The 24,747-nt window shown below is 36.5% G+C and overlaps 2 protein-coding genes across 30 annotated transcripts in view; one reads left to right on the top strand and one right to left on the bottom strand.

Moving 5' to 3' along the window:
- CCDC7 (coiled-coil domain containing 7) overlaps window positions 1-24,562 on the top strand; it is a 301,615-nt gene extending 277,053 nt beyond the window's left edge. For all 22 annotated transcript variants that reach the window (XM_042230493.2, XM_060397257.1, XM_042230489.2 and 19 more), the window contains one exon: window positions 24,406-24,562. The gene's annotated coding sequence lies outside the window, so the exon portion shown is untranslated. The remainder of the gene's footprint in view (window positions 1-24,405) is intronic.
- Window positions 2,301-24,747, bottom strand: part of ITGB1 (integrin subunit beta 1) — a 44,015-nt gene continuing 21,568 nt past the window's right edge. For 4 of the 8 annotated variants that reach the window (XM_060396837.1, XM_042229605.1, XM_060396836.1 and 1 more), the window contains exons 4-16: window positions 21,648-21,870; window positions 20,007-20,177; window positions 19,197-19,435; window positions 17,019-17,174; window positions 16,185-16,280; window positions 15,805-15,894; window positions 14,079-14,219; window positions 13,710-13,909; window positions 12,057-12,295; window positions 11,621-11,843; window positions 10,729-10,961; window positions 8,775-8,941; window positions 2,301-3,509 (exon numbers count right to left, since the gene is read on the bottom strand). In XM_060396837.1, the coding sequence (XP_060252820.1) occupies window positions 3,444-3,509; window positions 8,775-8,941; window positions 10,729-10,961; window positions 11,621-11,843; window positions 12,057-12,295; window positions 13,710-13,909; window positions 14,079-14,219; window positions 15,805-15,894; window positions 16,185-16,280; window positions 17,019-17,174; window positions 19,197-19,435; window positions 20,007-20,177; window positions 21,648-21,870 (2,244 nt within the window). In that variant the 3' untranslated portion in view covers window positions 2,301-3,443. 8 annotated transcript variants of the gene reach the window in all.

Raw genomic sequence — 24,747 nt, 5'->3', positions numbered from 1 at the left:
AGGCCCTCTGGTAATTGAGTCATTTAATGCTATACTAATGTGTTTTATGTTGAAATATCTACTTTTGAGTCATTCATTTTTTTCCTTAGGGTTTGTCAACTTTGTTGACATATTCAGAAAACCAACTTTTAGTTTCACTTTTTTCTATTGATTTTCTATTCTCTATCATATCAAAGTATAACTGGTAAAACTTCAATACATTTAAGGTGTACAACATAATGTTTTATGTATATACTGTGAAATGTATGTATACACTGTGTTAGGTAACTGTACACTTACAACTGAGCTTCCCTAGTAGCTCAGCTGGTAAAAAAGCCGCCTGCAATGCAGGAGACTCTGGTTCGATTCCTGGATCCGTAAGATCCCCTGGAGAAAGGGACAGGCTACCCACTCCAGTATTCCTGGGCTTCCCTGGTGGCTCAGACGGTAAACAATCTGTCTGCAATACCGGAGACCTGGGTTTGATCCCTGGGTTGGGAAGATCCCCTGGCGGAGGAGGGCATGGCAACCTACTCCAGCTATTCTTGCCTGGAGGATCCCCATGGACAGAGAAGCCTGCAGGCTACAGCCCATGGGGTCACAAAGAGTAGGATGGGACTAAACAACTAAGCACATACTTACAACTGCTCTATCTTTTGGACCGCACCTTACATAATGTTCAGAGTCCACTTTGTCTGACCTGAGTACAGACACCCTTGTTCCTTTTTGGTTGCCATTTTATCTTTTTCCATTCTTTTACTTGCAGCATGTGTCCTGAGATCAAAAGCAAGTCTCGTACACGACACGCAGTTCAATTTTTTTCTCTCCATTCAGCTAATCTATAGCTTTTGACTGGTACATTTAAACTGTTTAATTACTGATAGAGAAGCACTTACTATTTCCATTTTGTTAACTTTTTTATATGGCTTACATCATTTTTGTTCCTCTTTCCTGTCTTAATTGGTGTTTTTTTTTTTTAATATATATACGTACTTTGATTCCCTTATTTTCCTGTTTCCTTTCTAGGTATCTTTAAATTGATGTTAATTTACAATGACTTAGTTTCAGTTATACAGCTGAGTGATTGTTTTACATACATATTCTTTTCCGTTTTAGGTTAGTACAAGATATTGAGTCTAGTTCCCTGAGCTATACAGAAGTCCTCGATGTCTACCTATTTTACTATAGTTTACTATATGGTAGTGTGTATAGGTTCATCCCAAACTCCTAATTTATCTCCCTGCCTCAATCCCTTTTGGTAACCATAAGTTTGTTTTCTATGTCTGAGTCTATTTCTCTTTTGTAAATAAGGTTATTTGTATCACTATTGTTACAATGCACATATAAGTGGTATCATAGGATATTTGTCTGTCTCTGACTTACTTAGTATGATAATGTCTAGGTCCATCCATATTGCTACAAATGGCATTATTTCATTTTTTATGATTGAGTGGTATTCCAATGTGTACATGTATGTCTAAATATCTTTTCAAATTAAGAGTTTTCTCAATATACGCACAGGGTTGGGATAACTGGCTCATATTGTAACTGTATATAAAAACATGTTAGGAGAAAAATCATGTATTATAGAAAGACTATGTTCCTATATTATTTTTAAAAATCTCATTAAAAAAGCAAACTTATGGAGCAAAAGAATACAAATTCAGTTATACTGTGGGTGTAAGGAAATGAGTTGAACCACACAGCAGTGTAGATGGTAGGAATGGAAAGTGAAGCAGGTGAAATGGATGGTTCTTTTTCTCATAAAGAGGTATAATCCTCAACTTAAAGATGATTTACTCCAAGCTAGGAAATACATTTAAACAGGAGAGGTAAAAGAGATACCCATTTTTAAAACCAGGAAGGGCACTGCAAATGTGCTGGGACTTCTTCTACCACAGTGCTTTCCCCCACATCTGACACTTGCAATGGTCCAGCAAGGGATCTATTTTGAAAAGCTTCACACAAATATTTTTTATGGATACATATACTTTATAACATAAATAAACCAAAGACAAATGAAAAATTTTAAAGTCCTTAACAGAAAAGTAACAATTTCCTGTCTGAATCTTAAGTAAAATGATATAGTTTCCAGCTTCAACTCAACAGCTGTAATTCTGCTTAATGTAGGAATGAAACCCAGCTCCTAAGGATGGAAGAGAAGCAGATTTGTCCAGTATTTGGAGCCAAAAAATAGACTGACATCTTATTTTACTCTATCTACCTACCTTCCTTCTCTCTTTTGGCTTAAGTAAAATACCAGAAATTTTTTAAGCTATAAAAACTTCACGTATACAAACAAAACATACAGAGCCCAAACATCTGATTTAAATATTTTAAGCATCTTTATTTAATAAATAACTTCACTAAAACAGCATTGTAAAACGTGAACTGTTAAAATTAAAAGGCACTTAAAATAAGAATGTGAATAGTATGAAACAAAACAGGAAACTCAAACAGTGAGAAGTAAATATACAGTGGTCTGTTATAGCACTAACTGAAAGTAAATGCTTAAGTGATAGATATTGCATGAGCCACAGTACAACTTCACATGTTCAATAAAAAGGCAAATGTACAGCTAAAACATCAATGAAAAAGTACTGATTTTTTAAAAGTCTTACCCCAAATTGCAAACAAATACATTAAATGATTAGAAGAGGTGATAAAAAGCACCAGGCTTTAAAAAGAAAATGAATAAAATAAAATTCACCTGGAGGTCCTCAATTTAGCAAATACTATGTAAATTAAGGCCTTTAGGTAGATAATGCTAAATCAAGGACTTTTTGCAGAAAATTTCCCAAGACTTGAATTTACAGAGAGAAGGCATAAAAGTTACCAAAATTAAGTAACTCTTAAAATGGCACACAGGTTTTAAAGCTATGTTTTCCCTTCCTAGCTCTGACTTTCCCCATGGCCTTTGCAGATCAAATATTTCACTATTTTACACCTGTAACTCCTAGCATACTCATCTTTCAGGTATGTCATCAGTCATGTCTAACAGGCAAATAGCAAAATAATACATTTAAAACAATTCTAAACTAGCTAGAAGGACATTACTTTGGATTCTGTATAACTGAAAAATGACATGTCTGCAAAGCTAGAAATCAGTTTTAACACTTGATTAACAGAAAATATCATCCTCATTAACTACTGCCTTTCAATCACTCTAGAAATACTGCCTAATCCAGTAAGAGCTGGATTTCACTAGTCCAGGAGAAAAGGTCAAAAAGGCACATTGTGACCTTAGATGACAAGGATAACCATCCTGTCTCAAGTCTTTTGTCAGTCCCTGGCATCGGTTATAACATTATTTTCAAAGTAATAAAAAATTTTCAAATTATACATATGGTACATTTTCAGAACCTGCCCATGAGAGAACCATGGTGGCGCTGCCCTGAAGCTATCTCACTGTGACTGTGGATTACTGCTTTGCCTTCAGTGCTGCAGGCACACACAGGCAGTGCTCATTTCCCCTCGTACTTCGGATTAACAACAGTTGTCACAGCACTCTTGTAAATAGGATTTTCACCCTAAAAAAGAAAAAAATTATCAGTCTACTAAAGTCATCTAACTTTATAAAGCAATATTAAAGACCATTTTCATAAATAATTTCCATTTGATCTGTCCAGATATCAAAAGCTTAGAAAAAATGAAAAACGAAAGCTTTGTCCCACAAGGCTAAAGATGCCCCTGAAAAGGCACTTTTCCTTTCTAAAAAGTCCTTTCTCCACTAGCGATCTGCTGTCAACGGCCTCTCTTTTTTAAACTAGTTTTGAATACTATCTTGAAACTAGTTTTTAACAAACTCTTCTGCCATCAACTGCCTGATTCTTAATCCTTATTGTGCACAAAGGTGCTTGATAATGAACAGACTGCTTGGCTTTCTTGTCTGTGAGGGAGGTGCTCTTCTGAGCCTTTGCCACTCAGGGTGCAGAGATTCTGAGGTAAGACTGTCACAAGTGGGCACAGTGCCAAATGTGCTTAGACAAAAATAATTACTATTCTTTATGAAATAACTGCTATTCTTCAATATGCTGATGAAACATTTTAACACTGTATTTTACTGAAGAATTAAATGATTCCAAGCCATAAACATGAGAGATCTTTCAAGAGTCAAAACTTCACTGACAGTGATGTTTTAAAATACATAATTTTCTTTAAAAATTCTCATTCTATATTATACATTTTAATATCTTCTACAGCATTCTTTTTCTATTCTTTAAAACTGAAGATAGGCTTGAAAGTCAAATGAGAAATACAGGCAAATATTCCTATCTCAGAGGAAATAAGTGAGTACAAATCAAATGTTTTAAGATTTTTAAATGCTATTTAGTTTCGTATTTTACTATAGAACCATTTGAGGTTATTTTTAAAATACTTATAGAAAGCACCTAAAGGGTAATTTTTGCTTTTAAATTTTATCCACATTTCACTTCAGGTTACATTTGGATATCGCTTTCATTGCCACAATTTCTGCCTCCTAGAAGGGTATAGTTTGGTAGATGACAAGAAGATAAAGAACTCTGAAACAGTACACAAGAGAATTACATACATAAAATGGGAACAGCATAAGAAAAAAGGGATTGACTGAGATTAAGGATATTGTCAAAATGAAACTGACTACAGATAAAACATTGAAAGGTCTAAGAAGCATGTACACATGCAGAGTTAGAAATCTATACGGTTGAGAAGTTTTCAAGGGTACAGATGCATGTCTTGAGTGGGAAAGGGAAAGCAGACGATGCCATCTTTAAAAAGACTGAGAATTCATTGAGGGAAAGTAAAACATATAAAGGCTGGGTCTTGAGAAACACCAAATAAACCACTCTGACTTCAGTTCAGCAGTTAGTCTGGAACCTGACAGTGTGCCTTCACTCCACCCCACAAAGCACAACCTGCCCAGTCATTTCTGAAACTGAAGAACTCAGGATCCCTCAGAGATAAACATTATATAATCTGGGTGACAAAAATCACATTGGGTATCAAATTCTGAGCTCTCATCCCAACTGGATCCCAAATGCTATTATAAAAGACATTTCATAATGGAGACTGGAGTATGGATCCTAGCAACTACATTCCTAATGAGTAATCAAGTACAAATAAGTGAGTCTATTTCCACCTTCCTATCATCCAAGGCTAGAACTGTCCATTTTTTTCAAATATGCTAGGAAAATAAATTACCATTAAGTTTCTTTAATGCATTAGATAAATCTAATATTTAATACTTTAAAACTGTAAGAGAGGCAATAAAACATGGAAAAGAAAAAAAAATGCCTAAGTTATAGATGAAACCAAAGTACAATTTACATGGCAGAACTTACCTTTGGAGAAAACACTGCCTTTTCATGTGCACATTTATATTTATTATTTCATATGTATTATTATTTCAAAGTCCATCCAAACAAAATATTAACATGCAAGGTTAGAGGTAAGAGATTAAACCATCTGCATTGGGCATCATCTTAAATGGAGCTAAGCTAAAATAATGCATATTAGTTCCCATCGTTCAGAGTGCAACCCTTCCCCATCCCAACAAAAAGCAAAGCCTGTTTAAATCAAGAGGAACAGGGTTACATTCAGCAGGGAAGTCCTCTGTTCTCAGTAAATGTCGTCCGTGCTTACTCTGGAAGGCCTGATGTGGTTACAGCATCATTTCTGCTGCCTATTAGAAATGCAGTGCACAACTGTGGGAGATTAGCAGCCCACATTTAATGTGTTTATGTATGAACAGCTTTAACAGTTCATGATTTGATTTTTTTTTAATGTACCTACATGAATAGTCTCATGTGTTGAAGTAATTAGACTGCTTGCCTATTTATCTGAAATATGTTAATAACATAACTGACCAGCAACCTTGGTCCCATACTGGAAAAGTGTTTTGTAAGCCATGATTTAATTTCTTAATGCTCATTCATTAATATCTACTGTTTATTTCTACTTTAGTTTTTCTTGAGAAAACATCTCAGAATAACCAGTACCCATTAATTTTCCTGAATTTGACTAACGAATGAAAAAATTTTCACAAAATTTTCATATCCTGAATTATCCAAAATGCTTATTTTGGCTGATGTAACAGTGTACCAAAAATTGACAACAATAAAAACATGAAGTTTCACTGTTACTGATGATTTCCTTCAAAATACAATTTAACATATAGCAAGGTAAAAATTCCACCTTTCAATAGGAGATACAGAAATTTTTTCATGTAAGTATCCATATAAAATGTCAATATCTGATTATGACAGAAACAAGAAAAAAAAAAACCAGCAAATTAGTTTCCTTCTAAAAATGACATTCTTTCTGTAAAGCTCTAAGTGAGGAAGAAAAGGCTATTAAGTCTCATACTACTAAGAAAATGTACCAGACAATGCAAGATGAATCTGACAATAATTTTCTGCCATCAAATTTAACTTTGCCATTTCAAAAGTCTTAAGATCCGCTTAATCAGACACATAATGGTTTCTAACGTTATCAGTATTCTCTGTATCTCTTAAAAATAAGAAACGTTCCTGTACTTTAAAATCTTACCATGTTATTATAAGTATACTCTCACTCATCAGAGTAAATAAACAAATCTGCATTGAAGGGTTTCTGGGTATAACAGTGACTTCCCCATTCAGTAGTGTCACAGTAACACTAACATTCTTAAGTTATCAGAAATAGCAAAAACTGTCATTTCCTACAGTGACCTCCCTCCTCCTAACCAGGCAACAGTGTCTCCGGAAGACATGTTGATTGCTACCAGTTCAATGCAGTGCTTAAGAACCTAGACCCTGGAGCCCAGTGGCCTGGGTTTGAATCTCAGCTTTTCCAGTAACTAGTCTTGTGAACTTGGTCAAATTACTGAACTCTTCTGTGCCTTAGTCTTCTCATATGTGAAATAAGAATAAAGGAAAGGAAGGCGTTCAGGGTCACCAGTCAGGAGAATTGGTTCTAATCACAACCTTTTTATCAGAGTATTAGGGGCTTACATAATTATATTAAAACATGCTAGAAACACTTCATGAAAATTCAGTTATAAGGAAAAAGCCTGTCCAGTGTTGATAGAAGAGAAAATGATACATTTGTCACCCAGGTAGAGCATACACTCGCCAAAATAACTTTCCCTTACCTTAGAGAATAGGTGAACCGAGCTTTATTACCACTATGAAATTTTCAGCCAAGTTTTTATTTAAAACTCTAGTAGGGTTTTTCTCTACATGAAATTTAAATTTCATGTTCACTTTTCACTCTAAAACTTACAAATAATAATTTGTTATATATAAGGATGTTATCATATAAGGATGATAATACCATCTAAAGCAAAGGACTCTAGTGAGGATTATAACTGACAGGCTGCTATCAAATACTGTAGTCATCAGCCAAAAACAACACAGTATATTTACTGACTCCCTGTTAAAGCTCTGGGACGTGAAGTGACCCAGTACCATTCTACCTAAGCAGAAGACTTAGCTGGGACTCAACCCAGATCAGTCTGATCACAACACACGTTCTTTTCACTACAACACAGTTGCTGCTTCTATACCATAAAGCTTAATCCAAAGCCCTTCTAAATACTATTATTAACACACAGAAAGAAAAGCCACAGTATAGCCATATAAATAAAGCCAGACTTTGGAGAAAGAAAAAAAGCAATAGTGATAAAAGACACGCAGTGCAGTAAAGACATGCAAAGACAGAAAATGAAAGAAAATACGAACGGCAATTTAGAGACCAGCTTTACGTCCATAGTTTGGATTCTTGAAATTATTAATAGGACTCTTGTAAATCGGATTTTCTTGCTAAAGTAAAAGAAATAGTTTCTAATGATTTCATCAGAAAAAAACTGACATGTATAGTGAGTGTTTAAACACTATAAAAGACAATTTTTTACTATTCTTAGGCTTCCAAAATTATTTTTTAAAAATCCAAGCAAACTGTTGTCAAATGCAAACGACTAAAATTCATTTATACCTGAAAAATACTGAAGAGTGTCACTGCCTTCTTGTATCAAAAGATGAATACAAGACGGCCAACGTGTGGCCACACTAGCCTCCAACCCCACATTTCAAAGCACTAAATGCTGACATACATTTTCATCACTTATAGCTTTTAAGTTTTGTATAAAACAAGGTTACTGAGTTGTAATTTGCAGAGTAAAAATACCCTTTTAAACTATATAGTTTGATGAATTCTCAAATGTATAAAGACACCCATCTGGGCAATTTAGAGACCATAGGTTTAGTCCCCATGGGTTTGCCTTTTCTAGACTATTATATAAATTGAATTACACAGCACGTAGTCTTTTGAGTGGCTGATTTCTACTTAGGGTTCTTTGTTAAATTAAAAAAAAAAAAAAGCAGCAGCTTTCCACTGAATAGTCTGAAATTATGTAGGGTTTTAATTTTTTTGGTCATGCCAAGTATGTGGGATCCAAGTTCCCCAACCAGGGATTGAACCCACACCCCTTGTGTTAGAAGTGAGTGTTAACTACTGCACCACCAGGGAAGTCCCCAGGATTCTATTTTATATAAGAAGAAAAGGCAGAAGAGCAGAGTTAAGATTAAAATTAATAAGAAAATAAAAATACCACAGTAACCTGAAGAAACATTCTTACAACTATTTTCTTTTAATGGGATGTATTTAAGATGTTTTCTGTTTTTCACTGAATGCAAGTTTCCTGAATAATAAATTCTGGGGGGCAACTGAAATATTTAAAGGACTTTAATAATCAGCTTTAGAGCTAATAAACAAGTCTTAGAAGCGTTACATTTACTTTATGAAACACCTTCCATTTTAGATGTTTTCCAACTTACCGTGTCCCATTTGGCATTCATTTTTTCCTTTTCAAATTTGGCAAATTCCCTTCTGTCATGAATGATCATTAAAAGCTTCCAAATCAGCAGCAATGCAAGGCCAATAAGAACAATCCCAGCAACCACACCTGCTACAATCGGAATAATGTCTGGGCCAGTGGGGCACTCTGTAAAGTAAAAAGCAAAGGATACGCACACAAGGGGGGTTAGCTTGTGAAGGTGCAGCCAGAACCACAGAGAGCTGTGCAGTCTCACAAAAGACACAGGAATAGAAACTCCAAGATAAGTGACGTATCTTGGGGCACACTATCCAAAAGAACCTATAAAAAAAGATACTAGAAGTAACAGATAAGTTTACAAGATCATAAGGTACATGATCAATAAATAAAAATCATGTATTTCTATGAATTATACCAAAACTGATTTCTATATATTAGAAACGGAACCTCAGAAAATAGTATTATCTACAATAGCACCAAAATCACAAAATACTTATGTATAAACCTAATAAAACATGTACAAGATTTATATGCTAAAAATTACTGAACACTGATTTTTAAAAAAGATCTGAATAAATGGAGAGATTTTATCTATGTTCATCAATTAGACAATTGATTAGACAATCCTCTCCCAATTTTATCTATAAACTCAATATTATCCCAATCAAAATCCTGGCAGGACATGTGTGGGATATCAAGCAAGCGAATTCTAAAATTTACAAAGAAGTAGGAGAACTAGGAAAGTGTCTCAAAAACACTTTCAGGAAAAAACAAAGCTGGACAATTTACATTACCAGATGTCACAAAACTAGCCGTGAAGCAACAGTAATTGAAAGAGTGTGTTATTAGCTAAGGGACAGATGCCTAAATTAATGGAACAGAATCAAAAGTCAGAAACAGGCCCACACACATAAGGTCATCTTATTTTCACCCAAAGTGGAGAAAAGTCAGCCTTTTCAAGCAATGGTACAAGAACTGCTGGAAATCTACCTACAAATAACTGGACCTCCACTCCAGATACTGAGAGCAGCCCAAAATACGTTATGGACCTAAACGCAAATCCAGAAACTAAAACTTTCAGAAGAAAACACAGGAGAAAAATACTTATGAAGTTGAGTTATGCAAAGAGTTCTAAGGTAGTAAGAAGCAAGATCTACAAAAGAAAAACTTGGTAAAATTTAAGCTTCTGGTCTTCAAAAAACAGTATTTGAAACACACATACCTGAAAATGCAAAATAATAACAGAGGCTTTAAAAAAGTTTGCCTGTTTCTTTTGAAGTTAAATATATGCCCTCTCCCCAATCCCTAACATTTATCCTAGAGAAATGAAAACTTACATTCCAATAATAACTTAATCACAAATGCAGAAAATTCCAAAGAATGTACTAAAAGTTCCCAGAAAAAAAAAAGATAAAAATGATTCCTCTCTTGAAAAGCAGAACAAATTCATGCCATATAATACCCTTTAACAATTATCTTTCCCAGCGTCCAAGCCTAAATCAAGCTGCTATTAAAAATATTATTAGTGATGATGCTACTGAGTACCTTCTACCAGGCACTGTGCTAAGGGCTTTATACGGGTTACTGCATTTACTCTTCAAACTCTCCATAACATAAAATTTGCTTTCTCTTTCCCTTATTTCTTATAGTTAATTAAATACTATTTTAAGTTTGAAGAGATTAAAATGTCCTAACTTGAATGCAAAGTAGTCATGTAAAGTAGCTGGAAGCTGTTCCTAAATGTGAGTGAGTCAAAGTCGCTTAGTCATGTCTGACTATTTGCAACTCCATGGAATGTCCATGGAATTCTCCAGGCCAGAATACTGGAGTGGGTAGCCTTTCCCTTCTCCAGGGGATCTTCCCAACCCAGGGATCAAGGGGAACTGCCAAAAGCTCTAACCAGCAGAAAGACATAAAAGAAAATGCAAAAAACTTTGAAATGATCAGATTTCTACCTGGAGTCTCTACAACATGAACAGTGGCCTCATTGTTCCCATTCACTGAGTATGTGAAGTAGAACCAGCAGTCGTCAACGTCCTTCTCCTTACAGTGGGACAAGGGATCCACCTGGCCTGGCTGGGGCAATTTGTCCCGATTTTCAACCTTGGTAATGTTGAAATGTGAACATTCCTGAGCACATGTGTCTTTCTTTTCTCCTTTATTGAAGGCTCGGCACTGAACACATTCTCTGTTAAAATGCAAATGATTATATTTATTATTTATAATAATATTTGCTCAAAGATTATTTTGTGTGCTAGACTCAAAATTTGACCAAATTTGGCCAAGAGAGATGAAAGAAGATATGAATAAATGAAGAAACATATGACATTTCTTGGTGGGAAAACTAAACATAAAAGATGCTAGCTTCCTAAGTGAAATTATAGATTTATTATAGCTCAAACTAAAATCCTCCAAAAGAAATAAGAGTAGTAAGCTAAAACTAGCCCAATCAGAAATGAAATATACAATATAAAGCCAAAATAACTTTTGAAATGTGTTGCTGATATTATGGTTCTTTCTGCTAGACAAAACCTTCCATTTTATTTAGTCAAAAGGCAGTAAATAGCAATTGGTAATACTAATTTAACAAAGGTTACCACATGGATTCAATTAAATACCAAATTCAGGTTGAAATAATGGTACCACCACACTCATAGGATACAATTCACTATCATGTGCCAACACTAGCGATTGAGAATTTTTAGATTTAAAAAGTGGGCTTCAAGGTGACAGATACTTTATTTACAGTGTGGCCTGGTGTCGGCACTGTTCTAGGTACCGTGCGATCACACACAGGCGAACAGACAGTGACCAATCACCTATTTCAAGCAACTGAGAAAGACTTACTTATGCTCAGCACAGACTCCAAGGCAGGTCTGACACATCTCACAGGTTGGCCCTTGGAACTTGGGGTCTGTACACTTGCAGGCCCCACACTCGCAGACGCCGCGGCCGTTGCAGATCTGTCCATTCACGGCCATGCAGGACGTGGTGTCCAGAGAACAGTCACAGGCGCTGCCGGTGTAGTTAGGGTTGCACTCACACACTCGACACTTGCAAACACCATTTCCTGCAATTAAAAATCTCATTTCTCACAACAGTGGTAACAACATAATCACAACACTGCGAAGTGAAAACAAGCAAGAATATGTAAGAAAGTATCCACAGGAGGGAGTGACCCTCAGTGCTGCCCCTTTTCTATTTATCACTAAGCAAACTTGCAACATGTTTCATTACATTAGACAGGCCCACACTCTGTAACCACTTTCAGGCCCATTCTCACCTCCACATATTAAGCCATTGGATCTATCACAGTTGAAATTATCACACTCGCAGAATTTGCCAGAATAAATTTCATTTGTATTGTCCCTCTTCCTACACACACACTGTCCACAGACACACTCTCCGTTGTTGCTGCAGATTTCTGAACTGTTTTCTTTCCTGCAGTAAGCGTCCATGTCTTCACTGTTCACCTCATCCGTGCTACATTCGCAGTGTCTCCCAACACGCCCTTCGTTGCACCTAAACAGAGAGTCCAAAATCTCAGTCACATAAAATAAACATAACTGAAGTAACAAGTAAAGCGAGAAAGGCAGAGAGGAAATAAAACTATAAACATTATCTTCAGACTACAATTAAATGAGAGTGTCTGTGCCATGTGTCACAGAAGTGTGCACATGTGCATGTGCACACACAGCCATTCAAGTCCACGCGGAATCTACACAGGGGCCTGGGACAAAAATTCCTCTTTAGGAAAATAACCATTCTGATCAAAATGAAGATACAATCTAGCAATGAACAGGTGAACACAACATTTGGAAACAAAGGATAAACTTATTTTTCAACAGTGTGGTATGTTTTCAAAGGATATGCTGTATATTACATTTGCTATTATTTGCCCAATTTTTGTACTAAAAGTTTATACCCAATTTTTATACTAAAAAGTATAAAAACACACAACTGAAGAGCTGAACTGATAAAAAACACAGCCCAAAAAGTACATGGAAGTTGAAAATCATACTAAAGGTATCATTTGAAAATGTAACTACCATAATCTTTAAAAACAAATTTATCCTAAGGATTCAGACTTTTCAGACACTTTTTATAGTGCTTATACACATCGTATCTGGTAAATATACAAAAAGAAGGCAAAACATTTTCAAAATCTTTCAGATAAATAATATTTTACTAAAAATGTATCTATACAACTCAGGATATGACATGGAAAATAAAAAATGTAACATTTTGTTATTTAGAACAGAAAGCTAGTAAATGACGGCAAAATAGTCATTAATTTTCCTCATGATTAAAAACCCTTCAAAGCCTAGTCATTTGGGAGCTGACAGTTGGATCAAAACAGTCTTCTCTCCTGTTCTAAAAAAAACAGGAGAAAGATGAAATAGGAAGATTTATTTACAGTATAAAAATTAAAAATAATTTGACTTAAGTTCTGTTAGTAGTAGATTCTATGTTCTGAAAATAGTGCTTTCTTAGTTTTACAGATATATGAATTTTTTAAAAATCATTCCGACAGTGCAGAAGTACATGTAATAACAAGCTGAACACCCTTTATTAATCCCTAATTCCAGTTCCCATATAAAATCACTATTATTTTCTATAAGTTTACTGAGCTCTAGAGAGTTCAAATTGCTATCATGAGAGAAAAACCCAAATGCTACCATAACCATTTGTTAAGTAACATCTTGGATGGCTACAAAAGCTTTTATTTTAGAAGGCAGTCTGCCTAAGGAAAAAAAATGCAGAGAAGAACTTTCTATGAAGAACACACACAAGACCAACAAATTGATCTTGTGGTGAGCAACAGTAGTTGGAAGAATAATTTATCTGCTCCCACAGAGATTCTGGGAAGCTCAGACAGGCGGCCTCCAGCTATCCCAGCTGCCACGCCCCCGGACAGTACACGCCTCCCGCTCACCTGCAGGCCCCACACTCGAAGGTCCCGTTGCCGTCGTGGCACTTGGGGCTTCCTGGGATGCCTTCACTCTGGCACTCGCACTCACAGATGAACTGAAGGATAATCTCCACTTCCTCAGTGAAGCCCAGAGGCTTAATTTTAATGGTTTCAGAGTTCTTATTTGGACATTTATTTGCAGTTATGCTAATTTCAAATTGAACCTTAAAAGGAAAACAAGAAGATAAGTTAAAAACTAAGCAACTTCAATCTACTAAAAATTTTTCAAAAAGCTACTCAAGTTATATTTAACTGTTTCTCAAATTATAAGCTAGATTGCTTATAAACAAGTAAGCTTTTTCTTTACTTCAAAAAAATGTTTATGTAACATACCTCATCCCCAATGGAAATATTAGAGCATTTTCTCCCATTTTCCCCTGTTCCATTCACCCCATTCTTGCAGTAAGACTTGTAATTTATCGTTACTCCTTCCGGTAATTTGCTGTTTTCCAAAATGACTTCTGAAGAAAGGGACTAAAAGAAAGACTAGTAAGAGGAAAGGCAAACAAATGATACTATAAAATAAGTTGAATTAATACATCCAATGGATAAAATGAGCTGTTAAGAAAACAGTATTATTTAAATATTGGAAGCCTAATCTTGGATGACTAGAAAACACAAAACCCAGAGAAATGGGCTCAAATAAATAACAACCAATTATTCAAAATAATGTACACAGCTGAAGAGAGTATTTAGTTAAAATTTTAATGATGACACAGCACAGAGGCCTAATATTAATTATGAAGAGTTCTAAGAACTCAGAATACTTTCTTTCCCCACTGGCAACACCCTCTCCTCTGCCCTACCACTTCTAGCTCACTAGCGTTAGTCGCTCAGTCATGTCTCTCTGTAGCCCCATGGTCTATAGCCGACAAGGCTCCTCTGTCCATAGATTTCTCCAGGCAAGAATACTGGAGTGGGTTGCCATTCCCTTCTCTAGGGGATCTTTCCAACTCAGGGATCAAACTTGGGTCTCCTGCATTGCAGGCAGATTCTTTACCGTCTGAGCCATCAGGGAAGCCTCAGCTCACTGAAGACAAAGGTAAATAATCTACTACATAGGCTGGAAACAAATCTGCTTAGGGGCCATTGCAGGCCTGCCCCCACTCTCTCAAAGAAAGAAAACCCAGAGTGGGAGGATTCAAGCCAGTGCTTTTGTAGAACAGCAGAGGGCGCAGGACAAATGGAGAAGACTGCAGCAGCGAGCTCGGTCCTGGTCACACCACTCCGCAGAAGGAGTTAGGAAAGCATTAAGATATGCTGTAAAGACAGAACGACTCTGGGGTGACAGGGAAAAAACGGAATCTAGAACGTCTGTAAAAATCTGTGTAGGGTGTCCCCTGGCATGAGGTAGAAAATAAAATTCAACTTGTCAAAGGGCTGGAGCTGGTGTATGCAGCACAGGACAGTTACAGTTGTATTACAAAGGCCTCCGATGACTTACAACAGTTACTGACCAAGGCTTAATGAGTGAGTATCCCTAAAGCACCCAGAACTAAACTCAAGATGAACAATTCCTCTTTAATTTCAACTTCCTTCCACGTGGGGTGAAAATCTTACAAATCTTACTTTAATAAGTCATGTATGTATTCATATATATTTTATGGTACATGCACATATGACTGTGTGTGTACCACTTGAGAACAGAGAACTATGTACCCTAAAAATATGGCAAGAGAAGAATTAGGAAAAAAAAAAGGGTTTCTGGCACAATTCATCAAAATCAATGAATCTGTAAAATGAAGGGAAGTAAAGAAGACTGAGGTAATCCTATAAATCTAAATGGAAGTTGTTTCATACTTGTTTTCCAAAAAGGAGAATTACTCAATGACATTCAAACAATTTAGAAATCCACCCGCCACCATGCCTTTTATTTTGCCTTGCAAACACATTTTTGTAAGAGAATGAGTTTTTCCTCCATATACAGAATTTTACTTACAAGTTTTACATTGTCTTCTAGGGCCTGCTAAATTGTGTATGAAAGGAGTTTTACTTTTTTTGAGCAAAGTATTCTCAACAGGGTACTGCCCAAAACAGATCTTACTTAAAATGCACTCACATTGTACGCATCGATGATCAACTGAATCACATTGCTGGAATTTGCAGATAATGTTCCTACCGCTGACTTAGGGATCAAATTTTTCAGTTCCTGCAATTAAAAGATAAAACCTATAAAACTTGACTAATTAGCATCTACTGAGTACCTACTATCTATTTTTAAAAACCATTTCTTGATATATATCCTAAATAAGGAGTCAGACCTAAAAACAACTAGTTTTGCAATGTAATTAAAATTAATACCACGTTTGTAAAATCTAGCCTTTCTATATGATGACATTTTCCCACATTTCAATTCAGACATATCATTTTGCCTTTGATGACTAAACAATAAGGATCTAAAAATGTGTTCCTATTTTAATCCCACACGTATATATTTACCTTGTAAACAGGCTGAAATTCTTCAGTAACTGCAAAAATTGTCTGAATGTTATTTTCGCTTAGTTTCTGGACAAGGTGAGCAATAGAAGGATAATCCTAAGAAATTAAGTAATAAAATTTAGTATGTAATTATATCCAATATACTCCAGTTTTTCAATACTTTCTGAAAATAATGATTTGCAAATATATCTGGATTACTTATGCAAGATTGCCTGAAACACCACAAATTATTGCTGAACTGGGTGCTGTCTAATGGGTTTCTAATCCTTTTCTATCTTTATGTGTACACAAAAATTTCAATAAAAAAGATTTTTAAAAGATTATCTATGTATATTAGATGTCAGAACAATGAAATTGAAGAATTGACATAATAAAAGGTATATTATCACTAAGAAAAAGACCAAGATTCAGCAAGGTTTAGGTTTCTTCCAGACCTTAAACAAACTGCCAATGTTTGTTTTCCGTAGAGGCAGGATGCCTACTTTCTTAGATCGTATATAAATAAGACAAGGAGTGTAAGACTATACAAATGATTTGTTTAGACTCAGTATCAAACTTGCTATCCCTTGATGGACCAAGCAAGAGGAGACAGAGCTTTGGGCTGGGGTGCAGGGCCAGGAGTCAGCAGCTCCGTTAACCACCAGGCCCTCAGCTACTCGGAAGGAAGCAGGCACAAAGCCACAGCCTCAGAACAGCAACAAAGCTTTCCTGCACATTAGGTCAGGGCCCAACTTACCAAAATAACAGAACCCCAATCCTGAAAACCCACAAGCCCATTACCCATAATACTCTAAAAACCCGAATCCACTTAAATGTAAGGCACTAAGCACTTACATAATAATGGCTCATTGTGTACATATCATTTTCCAGGTGACACTGTCCATCATTCGGTAAAACAATGCCACCAAGTTTCCCATCTCCAGCAAAGTGAAACCCAGCATCCGTGGAAAACACCAGCAGCCGTGTCACATTCCTCCAACCAATCAGTGACTTGAAAAGAAAAGGATTTCAATTTTAAAATACTAGCTACAGAAATTCAGCAAAGATTAAATCTTTTCATCTTTATATAGGCTACCACTATACTTTCAACTTAATTCTGTATTTTCTCTTTTCACAATGCTAATAACATCCTTGCTGATAAAGGCACTGAGCCCACTGAATAAAACTCCCTCGCCTCACTATAACACTTCACCTTGCCTATCTGTCTGTCTCAGCTCTTTTTTTAAAAACTACCTTTTAAAGTCAATGTCCTTCTCCCCATTAAAAGGTAGCTCCACTCCAAGCAGGGCAGGGACCACATCTGGTTTTGTGCATCATCTTATCTCTACTAGGTGCTTAATGAATAACGAAAATGTCTCAGCCCACACTCAACTTTATCTAAACACTGTTATCTCCCCTTCCCATCCATACCTACTCCACCTTCTGGAGCATATACTCCCTTTATCAGCCACCATATTAAAAAAAAGCCTCCCCTTTTTAATTATAAAAAAAAGCATTTTCTTCAAAGACTTGACCCTGCTTAATTCCACCCCTTTTAATCCATCAGTACTGTTTGTTCATTTATTTTATTCTCCACCTTATTCAGCAAAAAATTTAAAGTGGTGGTAAAATCCTCTTGAATAGTAATTTTATAATCATCTGTCTTTATTTACTCCATACATCTGTATATATCTTCCTAAGACTATAAAATCCTTGAAGGCAAGAATTAAGTTTATGCATGCTGACAGACCAACTGGAATATGTCTCTTCTGCATTTAGAGAAGTAAGTGGAACAGTTACTCTCAGTCAGCACAGGGAGCAGAAAGCAGCAGCCAGGATACCATGGCCTGTTTTAATCTCAAGGCTGAGGTTCAGGCAGAGACAGTGCAGAGAATGCTTTCTCCATATGAGCTTCTAGCAGGATCACAAATGAACGGCTGGAGAGGAAACAGGCATCAAGGTAGGCACCACCTGGAAAACTACTCTTCTCCTTTAAAAGTGGAGACTATCCTTAAACTGCATCTACCCTGATGAGAAGTCAAGAGTGACCACAATACAGTTGTTAACTGTTTGTTGGCTACTTGCACTATCTATGGATTACCGTATTTAAACTTTCTAACGTGTATCTGTTATTATCTCTTAAGGAGAAGGAAACAGCCCTCTAGAATGGCAAGGAAATTGCCTAGTGGATGAGCAGTGATGGGAACATTTGAAGCTTTGTCCTAACAGGCTAAAGACCGTTATCTCAAGCACTGTATTATATTATCATCTTGGGTATCAAATAGCATACTAAAACTTGGTTGAAAAGTAACCATTAAGAAGCATCTGGAAGAGAAAGGTCTTTTAGGGCACAGGGGTACTATAAAGAAAAAGAGGAGGAAATGAGACAGATAAAACTTCATCTAGTTCACAATGTTTTCTACTTCCGTCCTCAGCTACATCATTAAAAGGTCACCTAAAATTTTTGGCTGGTAAATGGGTCAAAAAATTCTAACCACCAGTCCAATGGAGGATCAGCTTACTGTCACTGAAAATCTTGTAATTAAAATTACAAACATTATATGACTTCTCAGAATATCTATTCTCATACAGCTTTCAAACTAGGACTTAAAACTTTCTTTTTAAATTACTAAGACATGGGGACGATGCCTCTCAAAGATAAGCAGAAGAAAACTAACCAAAGGAAGATGGTGTCTGACACAATCTATTTGAGCACTTTTAATGTTCCTGGTGACGTCTCAGATAACCCCAATACCATCTCAGTCACAAAGCTGGAAAGCCAGGGTTCCCTGAGCCTCTTTAAAAAACCCAGAACACCAGCTAAAGCTACACTGCCCCACTGTTTCAAATGGTGTGCATTTTGGCTTTTAAAACCCGGATTAACTATGCGTTTTTTTAAACCACTTGCAGTTGGGAGGGAATTTAAGGGATTAATCAGTATGATATAGAAATTAAGGTAATATTTTCTGACAGAAAAATCACACTTAAAATCCACACAAATAATATCCCCTTGTAGAGAATAAATGCACTCACTCCACAAACTGCAACTTGCATGATTGCATCAAAGCCACCTTCTGGTGAATCCAAATTTCCAGATATGCGCTGCTTACCAACAAGTTCATTAAATACTTCCCCTTTATCAGTAAGGCTGAGCACATTTTTGTAGCTAAATGGGCTCGTGCAGTTCTGTTCATTTGTGCAAGGGTTCCTGAGTTTAGCTGGTGTTGTGCTAATGTAAGGCATCACAGTTTTCTCCACGAAAGAGCCAAACCCTGTGGAGGAAAATGCACATGCAGTGATGATGGAGGGTGGATGGTTAAACTGCATTAAAAAATCAAGTCTAAGTAATCAACATGTTTATAAGATCAACAAATGAATGAATATATTCCTGTAACAACAAACCTGCAGTTTATTATCTGTGTGGTATAATGTGTGTCAAATAACATGGAAGCCAGTAAGAAGGGCTCCCCTGGGGGCTCAGATGGTAAAGAATCTGCCTGCAATCCATGAGATCCAGGTTCCATCCTTGGGTCAGGAAGATCCCCTGGAGAAGGGAATGGAAACTCACTCCAGTATTCTTGCCTGGGAAATTCCATGACAGAGAAGCCTGGCGAGCTACAGTCCACAGTCACCAAGAGTCAGACACAACTGAGTGACTCTTCGTTTTTTACAGTAAAAGAGGAACAAGGAGGCAGAAAAATCATTCGCCATGTGACAGGAGTATCAGTCCTCTCAGAAAGAAAAAGCTAAAACCTAGCCTCCTAATCTCACGTGTACGTAGTGAAGAATGAAACTGCCAAGATTTACACAAATGAAAATTATTAATTTTCTCAAAATTCCTACCGATTCGGAAGTCTGAAGTGATCCTCCTCATTTCATTCATCAAATCTGTCCCCAGACTTTTCACATTCTCTAAGTCGTCTTTCATGGAATAGGAGAGGTCCATGAGGTAGTAGAGATCGATGGGATAGTCTTCAGCCCGCTTGAATTTTAGTGTGAATGTCTGTGGCTCCCCTAATTAATCAGAGATTAGAAAACTAGCTTGCCAGCAATCAAAAGCAAACGGAAAAGCCAAGTAAATCAGATTGATAAGGTCAACACTATAGAGTAAACCGTATTATTCACACAGTTTTTACAAAAACCAGGGCATTCCATAAGTAATTCAATCAATGGCTGTGTACTCTTTTTATTCACAAATACTTAAAATGCCAGGCCCCAGGGATAATGAAAAGAGACAGCATTCCCAATCTACAATGGGCAAGACAGGCAAATAGTGGGTTGCTAACTACGACAAAGGAAAACAGATAGGGAACAACACAAACTGGATGGGGTGGGTGAGGCAGGCACTCTACAGGGTACTCTGGATGTTTTAGAGACTGACGACGCTGTCAAGCGAAGTCTCCTCTGTTTACAGGATGCACTGTGTGCAGTGAATAAAGTAATCTGATTTTCACTTACGAAAACCTGATGAAAAGTTTTAAGATGATTAAGGAGACAAACTCGTTAAAAAATTATAGGGAAAAAAAAAAAGAGGATACAGATATGAAACCAATAAGGACACAGAAGAGATGTACCAGAGGTATGAGTTGAAATGCATCAGAAAATACACGAGTAGGAAGAGGTCTGGGTAAAAGGTCATTTAGTTTTTAACTTGGAGATTTTCTCTATATAGATTTCTAGTAGGCAGCTGGATAACTGTGTTTGGAGCTTGAGAGAAAAATGTCTGTTACAGCACACAAAGGGCTTCAAAACCATGAGAGGAAAGCCAACGGTTAAGTGGACTACAAAGAGGAAGGAAGAAGAAAGACACAGAAAGAAGACTGGCAGGCACTGGCAAGAGATAAGAAGGAAAGCAGGAGCGTTATGCACAAGCCAAAAAGAAACATGTCGAGGAGCTCAAAGGCATCACGTGTACAGAAGAGTTAAATAAAGGAATAAAAAAGGCCTGCCGAAGGTCCATCAGGCCAGGCGGTTTCAGGTGCCAGCAGAGGTTGGCCAGAGCAGGTCTAGAGGCACCGGGCTGAAGAGAGGGCAACAGGGGAGGGAATGGGGAGGGCACACGCGAGTCCTGGGTGGAAGGAGCTGGAGATTAGAAGAGAACGGGGCATCCGTTTTATTTTTTCCAGATTCAGGACTGCTACAGATTCTTATGAAAACCTTAATATTTTAACAGTAGTGTACAAAAACAAAGGAAAAAATAGATTAAAATGTTATCTTTATGCTATATAGTTACACCAGAAGATGGATATTTTTATTTTTTAAAAAACCCACTAAATCTATTAATAATACTTTCTGAATCTTTAACAGAATTTACTTTGGACATTAGGCAAATGTCAGGTACATGGTCTGCCAAATTATATCTGCAAAAAATTCAAAAACTTTTCTAAAAGTTAACATACTCAGCATTTCTCAACAGAAACTTATATAACGTTGTCTGGAAGCTCAAGTGGACCCAAAGGCACTCCTAGAATCAGATTTCCATACCTGATCGTAACTGCAGAACCAACTGCTGTGGCTGGATTTGAGTGATATCTTCTGGCTGCAGCTTCTCTGCTGTTCCTTTGCTTCGGTTCGTTACATTTTTATTTTTCTTTATATCTTTGGAGCCTCTGGGATTTTCAATGTCATTTGGATGACAGCCCTTCTTTTTTAAGGCTTCTAAATCATCACATCGAGCAGATGTAGGCATACCTTCTTGTAAAAATGTCTAAATAACATATAAAATATAGGTATAAATATAGTATAAAATGGGCAAACCTTTTATATAATTGCAAATAACCAATTAAATTGCAAAAATCAGGTAACATGTCTAACGTACTTCGTCTCTGGTTTTAAGCAAAATGTTGTTCCCTTCATCTAACCATAATAAAACATTTCTCCTTGAAGGTAGTACCTTTATTACTAATATATAACTAGTACTATATTATTTTAGAAATATTTAGTAGGACTTAAGTGTATATTTTAACTGTTTCATGTTCAAAGTCAAAGTATATACTCAAAGAAATTTGTTTGTGAAATTATTCAGCAGGGTTAAGAATTATTAATAATGAACATGCCCAAATAACAGACAAAATACTTTTCCCAAAATTTCCCTTAGAAAAATTCTCAGAAGTCTTTCATATTAGATAGCATTTTCCTTCATGATATTTTGAACAACTCAATACTAGGAAAAACATGAGCCCAAAACCTGTTTTAAAAAGGAGACCAAGAAATTTACCACAGGTTTACTAAGTATTCTTGAAGTTAAAAAAAAAAAAAAAAACTATTGGCTATTATTAGAAAAAAGCCTTTTAGAATTTACTTTAAAAAAAAATTAGCAAGTGATTTTATAACAGGGTCAGAATGTATTTCTATTGGGTGATTTTTTTAAAAACAAAAAGCGGTAATGCTATGTAAATGGTACTTGTGGTGTGGGGTAAAACTTGCAGTAGTGACGTTGATTTTAAAATGGGTTTTATGTGGAATCTAGAAAAATGAAAATTTCCAGGGTTTGGAAATAGAAACCTATTTCCAAGAAGAGAGATGCAGAAGCAGAGAACGGAGCTGCGGACAGAGGGGAGTGGGGTGGGGGGACGGACGGGGAGAGCACTGGCACAGACGGCTCGTGGAAGGGGCTGTGCCCCGGGGAGCTCAGCTCAGGCGCTCTGCGAGGACTATGGCGGTGGGATGGGGGGTGGGAGGCAGGCCCAGAGGGAGGGGATACATGTACACATACAGCGGATTCATGCTGCTGTGCAGTGGAAACTAAGACAACGCTGTCAAGCAATTATCCTCCAATTAATACAAGGATATACTGTACAGCACAGGGAATACGGCCAGTGTTTTGTAATAACTACAAATGGAACAGAACCTTTAAAAATTGTGACTATGTTGTATGCCTGAAATTCACATACACCAACATCTCAATTTTAAAAAAATAGCATGTTTGCCAAAAGAATCAGAGAACAAAAAAGAGTTACAATTTTTAAGAAACAGAAATAGCTACAAAATATATTCTTGTTTATAATAGGATGGTGAGTTAGAAATGCATTAATATAATGCATCCAGGATCTTTTCCGTACTTGGTAAATAAACAGCAGCTAATAAATATTCATTACTACCATTTTTTTTATGTGTTATTTTTATTAGATGACTAACTCAGAAGTACTTTTAGTGAAAGCAAAAAACCTGCTGTTAAGATGTGTGTGTGTGTGCACATGTGCGCACTCACTCATGTCCACCTCTTTGTGACCCCATGGACTGTAGCCAACCAGGCTCCTCTATCCATGGGACTTCCCAGGCAAGAACACTGGAGTGGGCCGCCAGTTCCTACTCCAAGTGATCTTCCAGATCCAGAGACTGAACCCACATCTCTTTCAACTCCTGCATTGGCAGGTGGATTCTCTACTACTGCGCCACCTGAGAAGCCCTAAGATGTAAAGATTCTAAATAAGTTTTCCATAAATGTGAAAAAGGGGAACAACAACAGTGTATACAAGTATATTTGTGCATATCATTTTTAAATGTGTAGTTATGCATAATTAAATAGCCATTTAATTATTTCACATATACCCCTAAAAATTATTTAGTTGGCCAGAAGTCTTTTTTTAAAATCTTGTCATTAGGAAAACGAGGAAATGCCTTTCATTTAGGGTCTCTTTGTGTTCAGTTTTATATGGTATTTATTATCTATCGATTTCATTTTATTATCTATCGATTTTATCAAAGTTGTTCTCCCTTTATGTATAGTCAAACTAAAATGCTGCCCAAGTGCAGGCCCAGTGCACCATCCATTTCCAAATATTAGCCAATCCAGGAAACTCGGATCACAAAACTCAAGTAAACATATCCCAAAATACCTTTAATAACTGAAGAATTGTGCCACAAAGATCAAAGGCCAAATTATTAAAAGAATAATTTGGCTAGGATAACTCTCAACCCCAGATAAACAATAACCTCCATGAAATGAATGCTATTGTTGGGAACAGCAAGTACCACTTATTTATAATCATCTAAGTGAAACTGCTTTAAGTTTCTCCAATTCTTGTGCCAACACAAAGGAGGCAGCTCATGCTCAATTTCCAGGTAAGAAAACCAGGGGTTTCAGTTAAGTAAGCCTTGTCTGAGACAAACTCAAGGCACTCCCTCTGTCTCCTCCACTGTCTCCAACTTAATTCCAGAACACCGTTTTTTGAAGAAGAGAAAGTTGCCAGTAGAAAAATTCTGAAAATACAAAACAAAAACTTCTCATTTTGTCTTTCAGGTCAAATCACGTGAAACATCTGATACCTGACCAGTAACGGCCACAAGGCAGGCATCTGAGTGTGGGGTTTTTACTCAGGCGCCTGAGTGGAAACAAACAATAAGCCCTCAGCCTTCTGATATTATTCACTCTGTAAATAAATTACATATCCTCAAAATGACTCCCCTTTACCTCCAGTTCCAACTTAGTGTTCACTGTCCATTCATTCATCTAACACTTACTTAACTTGTGGAAGGTGCCATGTTAAGCAATATATACAGATGACAAAAAATAAAATTTAAACCCTAACCTGAATGGGCTTTTATTAGGATATCAATCAAGTGTATATTAGTTTAATTGAAA

This window comes from Ovis aries, chromosome 13 (assembly GCF_016772045.2).
Source record: "Ovis aries strain OAR_USU_Benz2616 breed Rambouillet chromosome 13, ARS-UI_Ramb_v3.0, whole genome shotgun sequence".
Classification (NCBI taxonomy): domain Eukaryota; kingdom Metazoa; phylum Chordata; class Mammalia; order Artiodactyla; family Bovidae; genus Ovis; species Ovis aries.
The sequence above is the reverse complement of the archived record's forward strand: the minus strand, read 5'-3'. Positions and strand labels throughout refer to the sequence as shown.